The following is a 23638-nucleotide window of genomic DNA, read 5'->3' as shown; positions in this document are numbered from 1 at the left end:
TACATAGAATATACAGATTCCTAGAGATAGAAAGCAGAATAATGACTTCCAGGGATGGCAAGAGAGGGCAATGGGGAGTTATTGCTAAATAATAATGAGGTTTTGTTTGGGATGGTAAAAGTAAATTAGAAATCCTAAAAGAAACATACTATATGATGATAGGAAAGGAATTAGATCTCAGTTTACCTTATTCAGTGTGTCAAAAGGTGTTTGCAGTTCATTTTGTGCTCCAGAAAGTTTCATTTCATCAGTTTCAAATTTCAGAAGGATTGGTGAATATTTATAGCATATGTAATTTTTCATACACGTCTTTGTTAGTTTCAAGTATTTGAGCTCTTTAATGAAAAGACTGGCAGCTGAATGTTTTCATAAATATAAGTCAGTTCTGAATATTTATGAATAGGGAACAATATTCCACAAAATTGAACTAAACTATGTTGTGCTTTGTAGTTTACATACTATTGTCCATGTGCACTTTCATCTACAATGCAAAGTATTATAATTTATCTTAATTTAAAATGAATATTTCCATTTTACCTCATCACCAGCAATTGCCAACCACATATACAGAACATTCAAATTAAGAATGGAAGAATTTTTTAATAAATGTTGAAAAGAGAGCCTGATTTCCATTTTTATTTTGAGAAATGGTATATGGTAAAATGCAAAACTGGCTGAATGTTGGATGATAAACTAAATATTATGTCTTATAGAAGGAATGCAAACCTGTAATTTTTGAGCCAGGAAATTTTCCATTTAGTAATAAGTATTCAAATACATAAAAAGAAAAGTGTCTGGAAAATTAAGTTACTGCTTCTGCTGTTGCTTCAGTGTTTGAAAAACTGATTAGCTTGAAACATGTATCATTTATATCTCATTATGTATATATATCACAATTTGAGTTAACATCTGCTAACCTCTTGTTCAGCTCTGTCTCTTAAGCACTTTTTCTTTGCCTAATTTCAACATATTTTCACTTGAAAGTGCCTGTCACAAACTGACCCATCCAGAAAATTCCCTAAGATTTTTTTGTATTGTTTCTCAAATTTTACTTTTTAATCCATACTACTTTAATTCATTTTCAGCTGGGTCCTAAAGGCCTCTGAGAACCCAGGTTCATTCATGAACATTTATTCAATATCTGCTATGTGCCAGAATTTGTGCTGGGTAGGCACTTTGGGAAAGAGAACAAAAAATTTATTCTGGTCAATAAGAAAACAAAGAAATTAAGCAAATGATTATAACAGAATTAAAATATCCAAAATGATTCCATGGGCTAACAGAGGGGAGACGATTAAGACTCCCTACAAGAGACTAGGAAGGTCTCCCTATATTCTCTGTGAGTTAATGTATCTCTCAATATACAAACATTATAAGAAAACCTCAGTACTTGGAGTTGTTCGAGTTGTGATGGTTTCATGAGTGTTGTGACACTGGAAAGTCAATGACGAAAATTAATGATTTGACATTGGTGAGTGCATGGATGCATTTTGCTTATTAGGTCAAGTCTAGATTAATTTAATCAAAGATTTGTGCTATCAAAAGAAACAAATCTCTTTATGATCATCAAATAATTTAAGATACAAATAAAAGTTTTCTTTTTTAGCAACATATTTGTCTGAAATCACAGAAATCCCATATTCATGAGATTACCTAGAATATTTCTTACTACCCTCTGTTCTCAGAAGCTACAATTGCCAGTTTTTCCACTAATCATCTTTGGCACATTTATCCCTCATTAGGCCTTCTATAAAGCATTAAAACAGTGGAATTACATAGCTAAGCAGCTTAGATTTTGATTACTAGTATCATGTTGTTGGTTAAATTAAATTATGAAGGGTCCTTCTCAAGTTCTTTCAGAATCTTAAAAATGCATAGTCTTATGACTGTTGAATTTTTTATGTTCACCTTTATTAATTTTATCTTGAGTGTGCATATGAGCTGTTCTGGATCAGAGACAGATTGTTATTTACATAATAATGTTATTGACACCCCAGTCCTTATCCCTACCGTCATACGTTGAAAATCAGAGGTTAAAAATCTCCTCCACAAGTGGTCGGCTACTCCATAGGCAAGGGAGAAATTAACATAGACTTGTTCTGCTCATATCCTGGAGAAAGAAGGTGCTGTTTCCCCTTCCTGTCCTGAAAGAAAGTTAGAAAGATTCACTGTAACCTTTTGGAATGTAAATGTGTCTCTCCAAGGACAGATAATCCTCTGTGTCTCCAACTTTTATGACCTAGGGATGTCTCCAATGTCTCTGACCTCATTCTTCCTTGAAATGTAAGCACATACCTCCTCCAGAGATAGGTAAATCTCTCTGGAGTACTCTCACTATCTATATAGTTGTAAATTAGATACTCAAGGCTTGCTCTTTGCCCTGCATCTCAAGTTTTCAAAAATTTATTCATAAAGTCCCAACTCTGCAGAAACACAAAAGTATTTTCTTTATAGAATGACAAAATGTAAGATCTTTTATACTTATTTTAATGTGAGGATTTTTACAAACCGTGCTTTATGTGGGTTTACAAGCTGATTACTATGTTATATTATTTCTTGTTAAAGTTTGTATTAAATAAATATGAAAGTATTTCACTTTCTTCCAAGGCTCTGAAAGTAAAGTAGTAGGGAGTAGATGTGGCTCAAACTGTTGAATGCCTGCCTCCCACATAGGAGGACCTGGTTTGGTGCCACTTGGAAAAAAACAAAAAAAAAACAAAACAGCAAGCAAAATAAAGAACAAAGTAAACTCCAACTCGGGGAAACCAATGTGGTTCAGTGATTGAGTGACGGCTTCCCATGTATGAGGTCCTGGGTTCAATCCCTGGTCCCTGGAACCTAAAAAAAGTAACGCAGTCTAAAGTTGTATTTGCAGTAGACATACTTATTACTCTGGGTAGTTATGATTTCACATATTTTGTCTGATTTTTAAAATGTTGATTTTGTGATCCTAATATTAGCTTATAAATCACTTGAAGTAAATAGAATGGTTAAATATAACAGACCATGTATAGTCATACAGATCATGATATAGTCATACAGATCATTTTGTTTTATGGATAAATTGAAAAATATGATAAATTTTCAATGTCAAAAATAAAAAGCTTTCTATGGCTGTTATATATTATCAAAATTAAGTATGAAAAGAGTAATTCATCTAGGAAAAAGTACAGAATCATTAAAATAATGAAAGAGACTGTATATTTTTAAATCTTTCTGTTAAGTTTTGCCTTAATTAATTTACATCTCTCTCATAGGTTTTGAACTTTCACATTGTGAGGATCCTGGCGTTCCACAATTTGGATACAAGATCAGTGACCAAGGCCACTTTGCTGGTAGCACTATCATTTATGGATGCAATCCAGGCTATACTCTTCATGGAAGCAGCCTTCTCAAGTGCATGACAGGGGAGAGAAGGGCATGGGACTATCCTCTGCCCTCCTGTATTGGTAGGGTACTCTTTAAATTTTCATGACATAATAATTCTATAAACATGTTACTGAAAAATAATGGTGATTTTGAGTGATTTTACCTGCACACACAGAACTCATAAATCAAGAGGTTAATGAACTCATCGCTCATTTTTGTCAAAGTGAAAATCATGGAAAGTAAAATCATCCTTTTTATAATCTTATCAATTAGTGTCCTTTTTGTGTAGTATGAAATAATTTTATTTCTATCATCTTGATATAAAATTTAACTCAGTATAAAAAATGTTAAGACTTTTTTTATGAACATTTATTAAATCACATTGACAAGATTGGCTTTCATTTTCAAAGTTACTGTCTGTCCTGGAATTAAAATGAATTAAAAAAGAGTAAACTGTTCTTAATAACTCAAAGACTTTCTTTATATATGCATTTTTCAAAAATCTACAAAAATTCATTTGCTTTTATGTGTATGCATCATAGCATAATTAGCTATTTTCTATATGGAGAGACTCTTGAGAATCAGTGACTTAAGATATATTACCTACAAGAAGCTAGAGAATGATCATTTTCTTTCCCCTCTACAAAGCTGAGAAACCATTTCTGTTTTGTCATCTTATAAATTAGTGATTGACTAGGTATGTTGGAGTGGGAGGGTGGATGTACAAGTAGAGATAGAGACTTCTGCTTTTTTCTTTTTTGTTTGAAAGATCAAGTAGGTATCAGGGTGGAACACTAGGACAACAAAAGGAAACACCATTTTAACAAAACATTAATTACTCAGTAGGGAACACCCGTGTGGTACTGTTTTATTAATAACTATTCTTATTCTTGATGATATTAATGGAAGCAGAAATCCATTCTGCATCAGGCCTATATTGTGAAAATTCACATGAATCTTTTGAGATAAGTGGGAAATTACAATCTTTGTTTGTTGATGTAGTCAACATTAGAATCTCAACAAAACTTCCTAGAATACAAATAGAAAAAGTCAAATTTAGTCATTATTTGGCTTTAAAAGAATTGCACAGTGTTTTCGAAGCTATGAAACCTTGGTCGGTGTATTTAAACATTGTTTCGCAAGGGGGAAAAAAATCTACTTTTGTCTTACCCATATGTAGTCACAGTCCTTTCCTTTAAGATGACATCTGACTTTTGAATAGTTTATGAGATTGATGTCTAAAATAATAATCAACTTAAAATGCCAAAGCTTGGGATTCTGGAATATGACCAAAGATTAGCCTAGTGCCATTGGTTTTGTGCAAAATGCACTACTGATTAATTCTCTTTGAGGTTGTATTCTTTGATGAAATATTTTCAGAAAAATAAGGAATGTAATAGCACAAAACTATAAACTTGTAAATATTGACTTGTCATGCTATCCTTAAAAGTAAAATCACAAACACATTAAAATCATAAATTTACTATGTGTTTAACCAAGCTGAGCATTCTTTATTTTCTGGAAAGATTGTATGCAAAAGAGAGGATACATGGTTTGGAATATTGTGAAAATTTCTTTTATACCTATGACAAATCAATTCATTTTAGATTTATAAATCCCAAGTTGAAACTTACTGTCTGGATACTTTTCAAGATTTCCTAGGAAGAGTAAATTTATTTTGTTTGCTTTAATGGTGGATAATGAGTAATTAAAGATGTAATTAACTGGACACGTGGACTGTGAAGCTGATGATATTCATGATGACAAGACAGAATTTTATTTTAGATTATGTTTTCTACTGGCAACACTTAATAGTTTGACCATTTGGTTTAAGATCATATTTTTTACTCATTAACCTTAAATATCTATTATGGCTATATTTTTGACTCTGTCAAGACAAGTAAAATATTTGGATTACTTCTCAATAATTATGTTTTTTTAATTTATACATGGCTCAAACAAATGTTAATTTTTGGACCACTGTTACTGGAAATACTTAACCTTATTCCTTCTTTAAACACTATATTTCATTTTTATCTTACAAACATATGATCTTTCTGACAGAATATGGATTACAATATTAAAGCATACCATGTCTCAAAAGAGGTGAAAATGTCAAATAATTTTGGTAGCAAAGAAGTTTGGGGGTAATTTAAACTTAAGAGACATTATAGTGTACAAAATTGAAATTTGACCTGCAATTAATTAAAAACTAATCTTGAGGAAAATTATCAAATATGTTCTCATAATAAATGTATGCCGATATTGTGACAAATAATAAAGAAAGGGTGCAAAATGAATGAAAATTGCTGCATAGTTCTAGGTTACCTAACAAAGTTTTTATTAAAAACAAAACAAAACACAGTAATGGTGACAACATCTTAAAAAGTGATACTTTCTTAGTATGTTAAAAAAATCACCTAAGTTCATTATTTATAAATTAATGCTGTAATACATAGTAAAATGGCCTTAGCCTTCTATGGGTGTGTATTTGCAAAATATCTAAAATCTTTGAAAAACGTTTACCTATATGGAGAGAATCTATGAATTTGAAACATTTGATTCTGGTGTTATCATGCCCCTTCTAATTGATAAAACTTTATCTTTTATGTAATAATTAAACAAAAAAGATTTTTATTGAATTTGAGTAAGATAGAAATAGTTTGGAGAACAAGGTAAAATATATTAGAGGAGTATCTTCAAATATTTAAGTAAAAGGTAAAATGTTTTAATGTTGTTCTGTTTTTTGGAGAAATTTCATATATTGTAAAGCATTATATGGTATTTTCTTTGTTTCTAGAGTTTAGAGATGTAGATTAATATATTAACTAAAATACTTAATTCCTCCCTTCAAGACAGTGAATTTTTCTATAACATTTGCTTCCCAAAGTAAAATCACTTCAGTCATTTTATTAAATACTATTTGTATTAAATATAGTGTATTAAATACTATTGAAGAGGGAATCTCTTAAAAGATTAAAGTGTTATTATCTTGTATGACAATACTTACATTTTTACTTATTTGATACATTTTATTAATATTAGAAACCACATGAAATCAAAACTAAACTAAATTGAACTGAAGTAAGAAATCTAATAAAATTGCCACTTTGACTTGTAAGAGGTTAAAAGGGAAAGAGTTTAGAGTGATTTAAAGGAGAATAAAAGGACAATGAAATTTAGAAGGCCTGAGGGACTATAGCAAAGATTAGTTTTCCTCAGAGGTGGAGTAGCAAGATGATGAATTATTCAGCCTGCAACCAACTATAAGTGAGCAACTTGCCATCTGTTTCCTTTTTTAAAATTATTATTTAACAGCACATCTTAAAATGTTTGGATGCCTAAACTCAGAGTCTTTGAGTGTGTCCTTTTTTTAATCCCTAATTAGATTTGTTTTATTATATTTTATCTAACTTGAGACTCTTACTTTATTTTATAATATATTCCTGCTTCAATTAATACTTTAAATGTGAATGCTTGTAAAAATGCATACTTTCAAGAAGAGAGGAAATCAATCCTTAATTCCCTTAAATGGGCAAAATATATAATCTTGAGAAATTCATAGACTGTTTTGAAAAGATTGACATTAAATTGTGATTTAAAGTTTTATTACTTTTTGTCAGCTGAATGTGGAGGTCGTTTTAAAGGAGAATCATCAGGAAGGATCTTATCTCCTGGTTATCCCTTTCCATATGACAATAATCTGCGTTGCGTTTGGATGATTGAGGTGGATCCAGGCAATATTGTCAGGTAAGCAGATTTCATTTTCTCAAAATCAGTGTTTTTCTAATTGTGTAAACAGGCAGGGGGGTGGAGCTGAATTTCATAATCAGTTCCTAGATACAATATCAATCAACATCAAGATTTTTCAAAATCTTTAACCTTGCCAAAGGAAAATGTGTGTTTTTTATATGTTTAGAATATGAAAAGATACCCATATAGCATGATTTATTGATTCATAGACTACAGAGGTAGTTTATATAACCCTTTATAGGGAAGTTTTTCCTAGTTAATTATGAAAAGACCTAGCAGTTGAAAATTTTTCTTGCTAGCAGACTTTGCTCCTTTATTCCTTGATGACTTAAGTACTGAGTACATCATTTTGGGAGGTTTAAAGTTGCTCAGGTCAATATCATAAGCTCACTAATACTTAGAAGAGGGATGACTTGACAACTCTTAACATCTTCCCTGTGCCTAGACACATTACTAAAGCATCTGCTTTCTGTTGCTTAAACCGATTTCTCTTTCCTAAGGAATTAGTTAGGTGACTCGCAACTCTTCCTGTTTCTGTCTCTTCATGAGGACAGAGCTATAGTCTCCTAACTCCCTGATACCGATCAAATTCCAAGGCTATTAAATATTCACTGCATCAGGCTGCGGATGTAGCTCAAGTGGTTGAACACTTGTTTCCCATCTACTAGGTCCTGGGTTCAATTCCTGGTACCTCCAAAAAAAAAGTTTTCTGTAGCGGTTTATCCTGATGGGAATGGACTAATAAATAAATCCTTCTTGACATATGTGTTAGTGTCTCATCACTCTCTCAATACAATGACTTTAAACTTAAGATTTGCTACTTCACATAAGTGGCATCTCAGACAGGTTTCTGAGTGGTGATGGTGTTATGGAAAACAAATATTGCCCTTCAGATCACGTGCCGAGAAATATACGACCATATGTTGCTGGACACAGCGTGAACTGTACATTGCTTTTCCAAGAATGTTTGGTCACAAAACTCAAAACAGACATCCTAGATGTAGCCCATCTTTTCTATAGTCTAAAGAATGTATATTTTTGCTTAGATACTAGGATTATAAACTCGAAAAAGTAAATCCCACAGAATACTGTGATGTTTTAAAATTAAAGGATGGTATTGATACTAAATTGTTATCTAAATATAAATTTGTAATAATTCTTATATCAAATATGAATGTGGTGTAGATAGGGTTGAGCATAAATCAGAATAGATTTAATATATAAGCTGTGGTCAAAATATGTGCTATGGAATCATATAACTCACTTCGAATCTGTCAACCTTTGGGCAAATATTTAATCTATCTAAACCCATTTGCCACTTTTGTAAAATTGAGATAAAAATTGTTTTCACTTCTTTGGATTGTTATTACTAATAAACAAGAGAATACATGAGGTATTTGGCACAGTGCCTGTAATATAGAAAATGCTTTATAATGGTCATCTGCTATTTCCATAATTAAAATTCATGAACACTGAAAAGAAAGTACACTTGAAATTTTTGTAATTTTCAAAGGTGATATAATAGTGAATTTAAACATATTCTAAAGAAATAAATTATATTACCCAAGAAAAAAAGTCAGGATTATGTATGCGATTTATACATTCACTTTAATGCATAAGAGTATTTAATAAAAGCCCATATGCATATCTTTCTTTTTTAAAAAAATTTAATCACTGTTTAAAATAAACAGATAAATGGTTCTCCCACAGCCTACAGTTTCTTGCTTTTGATACGGAAGCATCGCATGATATACTCCGAGTTTGGGATGGTCCGCCAGAAAATGAGATGCTCTTAAAGGAAATTAGTGGATCTCTTATTCCTGAAGGAATTCATAGCACCCTCAACATAGTAACCATTCAGTTTGACACGGATTTTTATATCAGTAAATCTGGATTTGCAATTCAGTTTTCAAGTAAGTTCTTATTTTTTAATTTCTTAAGTGAAAAATATGTTATTTAAATAGCTATGTACTGTTAAAAATGTTAATTTTGATGTCTTAAATACTCTTATCTCATTCTTCCTGTTCCTCTGTGGCTAAGATTAAATGTAAGTGAAAACACAATTAACTTTCAATATTAATTGTTGGGGCATGAGTAATATTTGTCTTATTGTCAAACCAATTATCCATAATATAAAGGTGGCATTAAACTAATTCATCCAATGAAGTAATTCAATCACAATAGTGTGCAATCTGGACTTACCATTAAAGTATATATTTTAAAATGTAAAGTTTGTTGTAGGTAAGAAAGGAAATTAATCCTTATTATTCCAATAAAAACATATTATTAAAATATTTTTTCTTATGTTAAAGAGATTAATTACATATTCACAGATATCTTTGACAAGATATTTGAGATCTACTTTTAAAGATTTTCTATAACAACAAAATGCCATTCAATGTAGGTAATTATATGTGGTTATGGTTTTATTTTTTCTTCTTCTGACCCTGCTAAATGGCTAAATATGTGTTGTTCTGTAAGGAATTTTGTTTAGTAATTGGAGAAAATGAATGAAAAAAAATTGTAAATGCTGCTTTTACTTTATTGGTAATATACATGATCTCTTTTGAGAAACTCAACACATCAAATTTTATCATCTTAAAAAATTCTATTAACAAACACATATCAAGATTTCCAAGATTAGCTGTGGAAAGATAGTGAAACCAGTATTCTTCACATGTGCCTGGATTCAAATTCTGGCTCCTTACTAATGAATTGCTGACTTCCATCATCTCAACTTTTCACCTGGAGCTGAATTTTCTAATTAACATAGGAATGAATAATAGCATTCATCTCATAAAATAGTTACTAGGATGTAACATGATCACATATGCACAGCACATGATATTGAGCAGCTAGTTGGTGCTCAGTGAACTATTATTATTATATGAATAAATGTAAAGTTGAAATACTCTGAAAATAATAAAAATGACAGAAAAAGCAAGAAACATTTTTGTAACAACTGTCAACTGCATTTGCCGCTTTAGAGAAACAACTGGGTGATACAAACAATTGACTTTGCAGAATTTTTCATAGATCAAAATTGTTTGAATTGACTGAAACAAATACATTTTTTATATTATATAAACCACGTTAGTGCCTGCTTCCCATGTATGACATCCTGCATTCGTTCCTCATTACCTCCTAAAAAATTAAAATTAAAAAAATTTTTTAGAACTTGCTTATATAAATGAGGCATGTAAGTTGCTTAGAAGAGCCAGTATCTGTAGGTTTTAGTTAGAGATTTAAACATCTTTTTAAAAAAGTAAAAACAAAGAATGAAAATGGGTAATAATATAAATTGGTGAATATAAGTGGCTTCTCATTCTGAAATGTTCTCCAATTTAGTGATTTTTCTTGTATGTATCTTCTATTTCCTATTGTTTATTTCTCTTTTTTTGAAGTAGGAGCAAGTTTTCAGAGATCTGCTCATGACTATTCTATCCAATTTTATTTCTTTCTAGTAGTAACATGGCAAATAAAAATTCTTCTCTATTCTTTTAAATTAGTAATATATAGTGACCTACATTTAAATGTCTGTTGTGATTAAATATCTATATACAGTAATATTAAATGGTGCTTCAGACTAGAGCTTGTGAATGCAAAGTCCATCCACTTAATAGAAACAGGCCTTTTTATGTGTGTTTCTGGGAACTTCACTGAGGATTTTCCTGTGAAATTAGCAGTACACTTTAAAAAATATATTCTATTTAAAGAATATATTAAAGTTATAGAAACAATATGTATCATACCAGAAATTTAATAAATCTACCTTCATAATATTCCTTAAGATGAATAAGAATTTGTATTACTGATCTGAGATTAAAGACCTATCTTTTGAAATAAAGTTCCTTTGATGGTTAACACGTTATGAATAGTATCTGTAAAAGAAAATCAACATCTTGGTTGGACACCTTTCGCAACAAACTTGCTTACACAGCTTCTCAAATATTCAGATTCCAAATGGGAAATTTTCTTTTTATGAAATAAGGTCTCATTTGGTGCCAAGAACCCTATTAAGTGCTTTATATACATTATTTTATTTAATCCTCATAAAACCATATAAGATATGTTATATAATCCCCATTTAACAAATAAATACTCTGAAGTTCAGAGACCTCAGTTAATTTGCTCAAGGTCATAATGCTAGCAGATAATGCTAGCTTAGCTGTGATTCAAACCCACAAATGCCTGCAAGGAGCTTATTCCCATACCTGGTACATGGTAAATATTCAGCGGTTGTTAATATCTTTACCTTATCATTACTATTCTAGATATCTGTATGAATATATTAGAAGAAACAGAATGTTTCTTAGTTATATATTATTAATCATCTTGGCATCCTGATTATCATACAAGCACTACATCAAAGTTTACATCATTTAAAAAGCAGGTGATTTATACCAGTGAAGCAATGAGGAAGAATGATGGAAATCTGAAGCATATACATGCCCCATTTGAAAAGGACAGCTCCCCCTCCTCTGAATTGAGGCATTTTTGCCCTGGGGGAAGACAGGATAATTTTCAAGTGAATCCTGAAATCTGGAGTTTAATGTAAAGTCACATAATTTCCAAGGTAAACGATTATTCTTGAAAATAATATTAGGGAATCAGATGTGGCTCAAGCAGTTGAGCGTCTGCTTCCCACATAGGAGGCCCAGGGTTCAGTTCCCAGTGCCTCCTAAAAAATGGTTTTTAAAAACCACACACAGACGCACACAAACAACAACAGACAAGCAAACAACAAGCAAAACAAACAAAAGAAACAACTCAGAGAAGCTGATGTGGCTCAGTGGTTGAGTGCTAGCTTCCCATATATGAGGTCCTGCGTTCAATCCACAGCTCCTGGTACCTCTAATAATAATAATAATAATAGTAATTTTAACAGAATAAGCCAAATAAACCACTACTTTAGGTCAGATTTGACTTTCAGGTCAGAGTTTGCAACTTCAGGGCTTTATCTATAACTAGTTCCATGTCTCTCTCAGATCCAGTATGAATTCTCGTCTTTAAATAAATCTATCTCATCCTATCCCTTCATGTATTTGTTCCTTCCTTCTTTAATTCTAGCATAGTGTACTAAGGACCAGACACTGAGCATATTTATCTCTAGTTATTTCTCAAGTGTAACTTCCCTTTGACAGTCAAATTTCCTTAGGTTCATACACAGACACACACACACACACACAGTCATCCTCACACATACACATGCACACATGCACTCCATGCCCTTTTCTATTTTCTATCCTCAAACCTTCTATAACATTAAATGTTATTTGTTTTCCTTATTCTTAAGCCCTGTTCATTTTTCCTGACTGAGCACTAAGACCCAATTTAATAAAACATTCTCTGTCTGTTCTAGCCCATCATGTAATTTTTTTTTCCAAATAAAGACTGGAATAAAAGGTTTTGCTATTCATTGTTCTGAAGGTGTTTTAGTTTTGTGATTTTTCTTCTCCAAATATATTGTGAGTACCTTAGTCTCTCTAAGTGTCCTATAAAGAAAAAATTCTATTTAGGAAGGTCATACAAGCTATCATCCAAACTTAAGATATTTTTGAGAGTAAAAGGGGACCCTTAAAAATTCTGCTGAGACAACAGACTTAAACCCGACAATCCCAGGCAAATTAGGATGTATTACCAATGTAATTATGTCAGGTATTTATTCTAATCCGCCCCCCCTCCACTGAGCCAATACCTATTCCTCTCTAGAACATATAAAAACTGAAGGTTATTAAATGTTAAATTAATAATTAATTTTTTATAAAAGAATAAGTTGTGTAATAGTAGCAGGATAGTCTTAAGAAAAGAAATATAGCTGCTGAAATGTATTTCAGTGAAATTAGGGCAAAATGAACTTCACTGTAATGTAGGTCACATCCCAACTTCATAGTCATCATGCCACTATTGGCAGCCACATGCCTTCTGTTTCATGATCCATTCGTTCTTTGTTGAGTTTGTCGTTTTGCCTTTGCCTCTTGGTGTTATAGTCTGAAAGGCACTTTTGCTTAATCAGAGCTACTTAAGTCTGACATCGCCACCTCATGTTGTCCTATGTGCTGCCCTTGCCTCTCAGCAGTCAGCCTCTCTATCCCCTGCTTAAATTTGTAATCTGCCTGTCTCTTTCCACTTCAGTCCACAGCGAGGGCATCTTTGGATATCATGCTGTCATTTCCCCACAGAATAGTTGATTGTGACAGAGCATTTTCTATACTCTTCACTCTTTGACCTCTGAGTTAAGAATCTGTCCCTGCTTTGGAGTATGAAATACTAAGGCCCATAGCTTAAGCTATTGAAAATTCTCAAGGAAATGGATAGCTAAGCTATAAGAAGTTGCAATCTCACAGCATAAAAGGAATGTCTGGTGCCTCTGCTTTTGTTCCTATCCTCATTTTGACTCCCTGCCTTGCCATAACATTTGACTAGCCACTTACTTTTTATCCCTCCAGCCAGGCTTTCCTCCACATTTCCATCTGAGTGTATTAATCAGGATTCTCCAGAAAAATAGAACCATCAGGGTATATACATATATATCTCACATATATAGGATTTGTAAATAATATAGGAATTGACTCATGTGACTGTGGTGATTGGCAAGTGCAAATTCAGTAAGGCAGGCCACAGTTGGATACGCCAATAAAGGTTATGATGAAATCTCTGGCTTACTTAAAGTAGAGGTAAAATTTTGACTGGATGAGAAGACTCTTCTCATTGTTGAAGGCAATGTCTATTGTTGGTTGTAGAAGTAATCAGCCATACATGAAAACAACTGACTATTGATTTAAATCCATAAAGTGCTACAGCTGAACAACACAACCTAGTCAAGTTAACACATGAACTTAACCATCACAGACCACACTTAGTCAACTTAGCACCCATATACATCTCCTTAAACCATACTTGTTCTCTAAAAAAACACAATAATACTCATACTTTCTGCTAATATAATTCAACTGTCCTGCAAACAACTAGAAATGCATTAACTCTTTCCCCAGCAAAGGATGCAAGTCCTTGGGTAATATTCACTCTTAAACTTGATGTCCTGTACTTAAATACTATGAAATAAAGTTAATATAATTTATATGATATGGGGATAAGATAGGTAAGAAAAGATATTTGGTTTAAGTGTATATGCACATATATTGTAACAAAACAAGGAAGAAATGCTAATAACCATTATAGTCCTCATTTTTGTAACTGGTTACAAGATAATAGCAAATATTTATAGCTATCTGATTCCACTACACATTTCATATTCCCATTACGCTCAGAAAGCACTTCAGCTGGTTGTTCTTTGCCTGGTGTGCTGACCCAAATCTTCCTTCTTGAAGGGTCTGGGTCATTACTAGACCTTCCTGGATTGGGTTGTTTCAGCTTTCCATTGACTTTCATCATAGGGCATGGTATGTCTAAGACACTATATAAGAGTTTGTATTCCAGACAAACTTTTCTTTACTTCCGTTGTGGAGCAACAGTCCTTTTCCCCCTTGATAATCAGGATCAGTCACCCCAGCCAGTACAGGAATTCCTTTCTTTGCCTATAGCATCATTGCCACCAAGTTAATTCTACAATTAAGCCTTCAAAAGGCCATTCCACCATGCTATAAATTCATGTATTTCAGAATACAGGGAACATGGTAAGGCCAGTGAATTCCATGAGTATATTCTCATCTCCACATTTCATTTGCTGCGTGGTGTGGAATATCATGATGATGGATAAGGTCTGTAAGTCCATGAATGGTAGTTTTGGCAGAAGTATTGCATGTAGGAAAGGCCAAACCATATCCAGAGAAGGTGTCTATTCCAGTAAGAAAAAAAACTGCTTACTTCTTCCATGATGGAGCAGGCTGATCACTTGAGATAAGGGTGCCACATTGGGGGTCTGAATGTTGGTCACTGCTGCTGACAGATTGGGTACTTAACAGCAGCTGTAGCCAGATCAGCCTTGCATAACCTACATCTGTATCACCATGGTTTAACCTCCACCTCTACCACCATGAATAACCTCCATAACTACCACCATGACCACTTTTTTCCTGAGCCCATTGGGCGATGATGGGAGTGTCTGGGGAAAGTGGTCAACTGGAATCCACAGAATTGGCCCTCTTATCCACTTGATTATTAAAATCCTTCTCTCCTGAAGTCACCCATGGTGAACGTTCACATGGGACACAAATATCTTCATTTTTTCTCACCCATTCAGAAAGGTCTATCTGCCTCTTCCCCAGACCTCTTTGTCACCAATTTTCCAATCACATTGCTTATAATCCAGCCTAATTATTGGCCCTTGCCCAGGACTCAGTATACATATACACTTCAGGCCATTTCTACTTCTGAGCAAATAGAAAAACCAGGTGCATTGCTCAAAGTACTGCCCATTGGGAATATTTCCCTTCATAAAAGTCCTTCATGGATGTCCCAGAAATGGGCTGTAGTGCTTCAGCTGTCCACTTTTAGGTGTTACCTGTATATTGTGCAAAATCATCTCTAAACAAGACTTGAGTTTTCTCTTCCTCAGTCAATGGATCATAGGGAACTTTCTCAATCAACACATCATAGAAAAGAGGTTATAGCTGTCGGTTGAAATAGAGAAGGTAATGTGGCAGGAGTGGGGGCTATTGACATTTGGGTCACCTCCTTGTGTAACTTGTGCCTTTAGGACCTGTCAAGCCATATTTACATGCTCAAGTACTTCTGTGCATGCCCAGCTTTCTGACTTGGTGCATCAGAGAACACCTACTTCATGATGGGCAACTCAAATCACGGTAACTTTTGGCATATGGTTAAGGCTTGAGTCTCTACTAAAGCCCAGTAACAGGCCAAAAGCTGTTTCTCAAAAGAAGAATAGTTATCTGCAGATAATGACAGGGTTTTGCTCCAAATCATGAGTCTTCACTGTGATGCTCTTATAGGGACCTGCCAAAAGCACCAAATACCAACTCTATTTGCTAGTGAAACTTCCATACCCATTTGATCTGCTGAATCAGATGGCCCAAGTAGGAGAGCAGATTGCACAGCAACCTGCTGCCCCTGTTGCAGAGCCTCCTCTTTTGTCAGTCCCCACTCAAAACTAGCAGCTTTTCAGTTCATTTAGTAAATGGGCTGGAGTAGCACACCCAAAGGAAGAATATGTCACCCCCAAATCCAAAATCCAAAAAGGTCAATTGAGCATTGTTTTTGGATTTAGGAGGCTAGATGCCACAGCTTATTTTTTCACTTTTCAAGTGATATCTTGACATGTCTCACACCACAGGGCACCTAGAAATTTTACTGAAATGGAAAGTCCAGATTATGACATATACCCCTGAGGTAGGACAGTGAAAGTGCATTGCTGACCTTGACAGATGAAAGCAAACTGTTTGGGTGGTCTTTTTTAAAAAATATTAAATAAAAGGTATTTGTCAGACCAATAGGTACCTACCAAGTACCAATAAATGTGCTGTTTTGCTTCAGCAATGAGACCATATCTGCAACAGCAATTGCAATTGGATCACCACCTGGTTAAATATGCTATACTCCACTGTCATCTTCCAAGATCCCTTTGTTTTCTGCACAGGAAAAATAGGAGAATTGAATGGGGATGTGGTGGGAACCACCACCCCTGTAATCCTTCTAGGAATGTGGCATTCCATTTGATTTACTATTTTCTATATAGAGATAATTTTAGTGGTTTCTGACTAATCTTTCCTATCATATTAGCCCTTACTTCACAAGTTGAGTCCAATGTGGGGATTCTAACAGTTACTCACTATGTCTATTCCAATCATGTATTCTGAAATTAAGGAAATAACTGCACAATGAGCTCAGGCACCACTGCACCCACTGTGATACAAGCTTGAGCTAAAATTCCATTTGACCTTCATAAGCTCCTACTTTGACTGGTAGGTCACAGTGACGTTTGTCTCCTAGGATTAATGTCATTTCCAGACCAATGTCTAATTATCTCCTAAATATCTAATCATTTCCTTTTCCCCAGTATCACAGTCACTTCTGTAAAAACCCATAAGTCCCTTTGATGAAGACTAGGGGGAAGATTAACTGTATTAACTTTGGGAAGTGTAGCATGGTCCTTCTCCAAGCGAAACTTCTCTTCATGCAAGGACTTCTGGGTTTTTTAACTGTCTCAAATTTGGGAATTGATTGAGGGGCATGACTCTGTTTTTGTGATTCAAGTTAGACTTTTGGTTCTTTGATCTAGAACCCTCTTGCTTATACAGATCAAGTAAGAATTTAGTATACTTTTCAACTATTTCACTTTTAGGTATACTGTGATGAACTAGCCAATTCTGTAGGTCTCTGCAAGTTAGATTCTTTTGATTTCTGCTTTGACTCTGCTGTCCATTATGTTAGCCACACTCACTTTGTCTTTGATGATTACGTGCTGCCACTTTGCTCCTGCCCACTGACAATCCAAACATCCCCATTATTTAAGATTCCAAGTTTAGTGGCAGCAGTTCCCATGGTAATATCTGACTACATAGCTCTTTAATGGTGATAGAGCAGCTCTCACAAATTTATTCCTCACCATGCTGGTGAAAGGTTGTAGGAGGGGACAGATGCCATTGTACCTTCATGTGGTGAGTGAGGAGGTCTTACGTGATAAATCCACTCTAACATTCCAATTGCTCTAAGCTTTTGGATTCACTCATCTACATTATACCAAAGAAGTTGTGGCATTTTTATTTCAGGTAATGTGGGCTAGCTTTTGCTGCATGCTTCAGTCAACCACCCAAACAAACTATTAGAACCCTTTCTAAACCTTTTACAACAACTCTGAATCCAGTGTCTCTGCTTAGTGGAACTATATCAATAAATTTAGCCTGCTCCAACTTTATATTCCTTCCACCATTATCCCACACACCCTTAATATCCATTCCCACACAAATTTCCCTGATTTCTGTCCATATAAATTGGAAAAATCATGCACTTCTTTTGGAATGTAGCATACTTTCTCATGGGTCATACTTTGTATCTCACCTTTCAGAGCCTGTTGAGACTTCAGTGTCATTATAGGTCTGGAAGAAAAGAGGGAATGTGAATGAGTCATGAGAAGAATTAGCAGTGTCTGGCAAGCCAACTACTTTAGAGTTAAATTCTTTACATGGAGATGGGTTGGCTATTTCTTCCGGAGCAGAAGTTACAGGTTTATTTGTCTCATGAGTGTGAATTCTCTACAGTTTGAGGCAGAATAGCTGATTCCTCATGCCAGACTGGAGTTTGGGTACCTGATTCATCATGCCAAACTGGACACTGGGTGGCTGAATTCTCAGGGGAGACCATATTACAGGTTTATCTGGCAAAGAAGAAATAGCAGAATCCAGGCTTTCAATGTCTGCACTGTCATCATTATCAACCTGTGTGTCTGCATTATAATTTCTGAACTCCATTCCTTCCTAATCAGTGCTTTTGTTCTCACTTTAACTGCAAACACCCTGCAAGTTTGGGAATTCAATTTATGCTGTAAGTCAGGCATTCACACACTGAGATTCTGGTTGTGATTTTCAGAAATCTCAGGTCTGCAGCTACAAGAATTAACAATTTCTTTCAGGTCACCTTAGAAACTTTCATGTCCTTCATGTGCTTGAGCTGGGAATTTGAACCTTTATTTAACCACTGTATCCAGCACACTTAGAAACAACTAGATAACATCATTATACTTTTTAACTCTGTAAAACTTTCTTAAGTTATCAAATACATTATCACCCAAAGTCTTATCTTTTATAAACTTTTGAGTAACAGTATCCAATGGTGATATTTTGCATATCTCTACTGCCAATTCACAACACGTTCTACCAGTATCCTTTTGATCATTGGAAGTAGAGTAATTAGTACTTTTTAAAAAATTTCTCTCTCTTTCCCGCCCCAGTTATCTATTCTCTGTGTCCATTTGCTGCACATTCCTCTTTTGTACACTTCCTTTGTTGTCAGCGCATGGAAATCCGTGTCTCTCTTTGCTGAGTCAGCTCTCAGTGTGTGCGGTGGCATTCCTGGGCAGGCTGAACTTTCTTTCATGCTGGGCTGCTCTCCCCTCAGGCCACACTCCCCGCACACGGGGCTTCCCTATGCAGGGGCACCCCTGCGTGGCAAGGCACTCCTTGCATGCATCAGCGCTGCACGTGGACCTGCTCCACATGGGTCAAGTAGGCCCAGGGCTTGAACCACAGACCCCCACATGGCAGACGTATGCCCCATCCACTGGGCCAAGTCTGCCTCCCAGTTCTTTTTAATCTAAGCAGATTATAAAACCAATTTCAGCAGCCTCAAAACCAACTAAGAAATCTTATCCTTAAGATTTTGTTTCTGAAGAACCACTCATAGTACCAAAATCTGTGAGTCAGGGTGAGGGTTCTCCAGGGAAATAGAACCAATAAAATGTGTGTGTACACAAATATTTTGAGATTTATTATTACAGAAATTGGCTTATCTGACCATGTGGAGTGGCAAGTCTGACTTCCATAAGGTAGGCTGCAAGTTAGGAATTATAATAGTGGTTTTGATGAATCCCCAAGAAAATCTGACTGAAGTAGAGATATAAAAAAATATTATTCTTGACTGCTGAAATCATTACTTGTCCCTTTAAGGTCTTCAACTGATTGGATGAGAATTGCTCTCTCATTGCTTTATTGAAAATGTGGTCAGCCATGGATACAGTCAACTGACTAATGATTTAAATCCATAAATACCCTCATAGTAACAATCAGGCTACTACTTTCTTCACTAAAGAACTGGACACTACAACTTAGCCATGTTGACAAATGAACTGGAGCATTATAGTATCTAAATCCAAACTCCTTGGGTTTACATCAAAGCTTCCACAACTTGCACTCAATCTACCTGCCAGCTTCATCCTTCCCTACTCATTTACACACATTCAGCCCTCTAACTGTCTATAAAGGACAAGGTCCTTTCATATTTCTGCTGCTTCTGTAGACTCTCTTCCATATTCCTTCAAATCTAATGCCAACATACAAAATTTACAAATTTTTGAGGCACAGGTGAAATGATATTCCTATTAAAACTATTGGAGTCATAGGCAGAATTAGTTACTTCCACATCTGCACTTCTCTGTCTTTATGCACACACTACTTTACAGTGGACACATGTCCCAGTTTGCCCAAGGAAATCCAGTTTATGCCTGTTGAACTGGCAACCTGACTGGTTTGACATTTGTTCTGCATTTTCCATTTTTAGCAAAGTATCATTTTACTAGTTCTGTTACAATAAGCCATCATATATTTGTTAGAGTTCTACTTTGTACTTGTTCTCATCTAGTAGCTTATGAGATCTGTTTGCAGTGTTCAGAGTGTCATAATATGTGGCTAAATATGAAAGACAAATACTGATAGCCTATCTCTATTTCCTAACCTTTTCCAGATGCCAGGTAATTTATACCTCCCTTTCAAGAACAGCATGTAATGCCCTTGAAGATGAAAAGAATTTTTCTCAAATATGCATACATAACCCATCCTGATCTTGGATCATAGGAGAAGCATTTGATGTTGCTAGTATGCCATAGTTTGTGCTATGGTTTGGAAGATAGGCAAAGCTGCGAGATTGGCAGGATTAGTGGGAAATATGTATTATTGAAATATGTGCAGAAATAGAGGCTGAGCATTTCTGTTGTAGAATTATAAAATGTGGTCAGAAGCTCTTGGCATGCGTGTCTTTGTCATTGGGTAAATTTGTCAATGAGCAAATTCAAATTTTTTTATTTTATCATGGAAATATATATTCTATTATTTCACAAAAGGCTTTTATGATGGCAGTGATATTTTTAAAAGTGCATGTTTAATGAAAATACATGTATAGAATATTCACTTATTAAGAAAGCTGATTCCACCAAGATGTACAAGAAGGTCATTCAGCTGAAGGTCTGTCAAGAAGAGCCCAAGCAGAGATCAGACAATGCTATCAGTGCAAAAGTTGAAACAAGGCCAAAATAAGATAGCAGGAAAGGATCTAGAGGAATTTTTAAATTTCTATTTCATTAATCCAAGTATTTCAAAACTTTAGAAACACATTTTTTTGGAAGCAGAAAATTCCACATGATGTCATTTTTTAAAAATATTTAGATATGTTACAAAACATTTGTTTAGGAGAGAAATCATGGGCCAGCTAGTTATTTCCCTGAACAAGGAGAAATTAATATTAAATTAAATGAAAATTTGAATACCTTGTGTTCATGTTAACATAATGTAGGCTAATAGAAGGTACAGTTTTAAAGGCTACAATATGAAGCATAGTATACATTAGATTGTATTATATAGCCCCCCCCCCAAAACACGTTCTTGGTCTTTGTGTCTTCTTGTGGGTATGAGCCACTGTAAATGGGCTCTCTTGAAGACGTTGTTTTAGTTAGGGTATGGCCCAAATGAATGAGAGTAAGCCTTAATCTGATTTCTGGAGTCCTTTATAGGCAAAACAAATTTAGACATTAAGAGAAAGCCATGAGGGGGAGACAGAAGCTGGAAGTCAGCGGAAAACATAAGAGAAAAGGGAGGGCATTGCCAAATGAAAGGAAAGTAAGGAACCCAAAGATTGCTGTCTAGCCAGAATGATACTGACCCCTGGAGGAAGGAAACCTAACTATGACTTTGATTTGTACTTCTGGTCTCTGAAATCATGAGCCAATAAATTCCATTCATTTAAGCCAATGCATGTATGCTAATTGTCATAGCAGTTCAGGGAAAACTATGACATAACGGAAAGGCAATTTGAAACCATAACAATACATTGAAAGTATTTTGATCTCTTTAAATACCTATTTTCTATAGTCATTCTGTTTTAGTGGAATTATTTCCAAAACAAAATACTCCCTGGTTTTGCATTTATCCTGGCATCATGGTTTCTTTTGGTAGTGGTAGTTCAGGTTTCCTAATAGCATATTTAACATGCCATGCTGTGAAAGACTGGATTCTTGTGGGTTTTTTTTATATACCAGGGCTGGAAATTGAACCTGGGACCTCATATATTCCCACACTCAACCACTGAGCTACACTGGCTCCCGAAGATTGGAGTTTTTGATTGAGAATAGAGTTGTATGATATTAAATCATGAAATATTGGGACTTTAGTCATAATAGTGTGGTTAAAATATTGTAATAATTTAAGGCTTTTTGTGTATCACAGAAAAGACCATGTTCTTGAAGGTAATCCATTCCTGTGAGTATGGGACCCTTTGATTGGACTGAATTCATTTGGGGGGACTTTGGATTGCTTCTGAGGTGCAACCCAGAATGGGTTTTGGTCCTCTTGCTGGAACCCTTTATAAATAAAGGACTGAAAATAAGGCACATAGAAAAAAAGCCTCAGGGACTGAAGGAGAAGTCTTGGATGCTAAAGGCTAGAATCAGTTGAGCACAGAAGCATGGAAAGAGGCCCACAAGAGGCTAGACCCATGCAGCAGCTCAAAGCTTGGGAGGGAAGGCCCAGAGGAGAGGGTAGATACAAGCAGCAGACTGAAATTGTGCCCTGCCATGTGCTTGATCACCCAGAACCCAGCTGTGAGAGAAAGCATCTTTGATAACACTACCAAGTACCTGATCCTCCATACACGCAACTTGGTGAGACAGCATCCTTGATGGTGCCTTGATTTGGACACTTTCATGGCCACAAAGCCATAAACTTTTAACCTAATAACTTCCAAAACCCAACACATTTCTGGTACATTGCATTGGCAGCCAAAAACATATATCAATGTTAGATATCCTTGTTTATTGAACAAACTGTCTACAATTTGAAGCTGAAGAAATTATTGGATTAGTTATTTGTTATTAACAACATGGATTTTAGACTTTTTTATTTATATTAAGGATTATGTAAAATTTTTCATAATGTCTGTATACTTATCACCAAAAAACACCCAGTAATAATTCAAATAAAAATAAAAGAAAATTGGTGATGAACATGCAACTTGCATGCAATGTATATAAACATATGCGAGGATAATAATAGTGTCACTGATCATGTAATAACCAGAAGATATAAATCTGTTCTTAAAAAAATGGTTATGCATTTAGATTAAAAATCAAGTCTTCTAAAGCAATTTCATTGTTTTATATTTCAAATTTTCTTCTGTATGTATGAAAGATGAAGAGATAACTGTTAATATGTAAGCTCCCTTAGTAAAAGCATTTCACAAATAAAGTCCAATTTTATGTCAGTGCTATCAGTTGCTTCAAACAGAAAATCAGTTATTTCCAATTAAAGTTTTATTTTTTATATCCACTTAAAAAAATAAAAATAAAATCTTTTAACATTCATTGTGTCAAAAATGAAACATCCGATATGATTAATTCAATTTAAATTTCAACATTTCAGTAATTTTACATTTAGTGAGACTTGTTTTAGAAGCCAGCATAGGTTTTGTGAATGTCCATGCACCTTTGAATTGATGTGTGTTTTCTTAATGTGGGGTGATCTATAAATATTATGTGGTAATTTGCATGACAATACTGTTCAAATGTTCTGTATCATTACTGATTTTTTGTCTATTCGTTCTATAAACTATTAAAAGT

At 34.5% G+C, this 23638-nt stretch overlaps 1 protein-coding gene across 2 annotated transcripts in view; it reads left to right on the top strand.

The window, feature by feature from the left end:
* CSMD3 (CUB and Sushi multiple domains 3) overlaps positions 1 to 23638 on the top strand; it is a 1328729-nt gene that overhangs the window by 967085 nt on the left and 338006 nt on the right. For both annotated transcript variants that reach the window (XM_058275930.2, XM_058275932.2), the window contains 3 exons: positions 3258 to 3449; positions 6993 to 7119; positions 8833 to 9035. In XM_058275930.2, the coding sequence (XP_058131913.1) occupies positions 3258 to 3449; positions 6993 to 7119; positions 8833 to 9035 (522 nt within the window). The remainder of the gene's footprint in view (positions 1 to 3257; positions 3450 to 6992; positions 7120 to 8832; positions 9036 to 23638) is intronic.

This window comes from Dasypus novemcinctus, chromosome 14, assembly GCF_030445035.2.
Source record: "Dasypus novemcinctus isolate mDasNov1 chromosome 14, mDasNov1.1.hap2, whole genome shotgun sequence".
NCBI lineage: Eukaryota > Metazoa > Chordata > Mammalia > Cingulata > Dasypodidae > Dasypus > Dasypus novemcinctus.
This window is presented reverse-complemented; position numbering and strand designations above follow the sequence as displayed.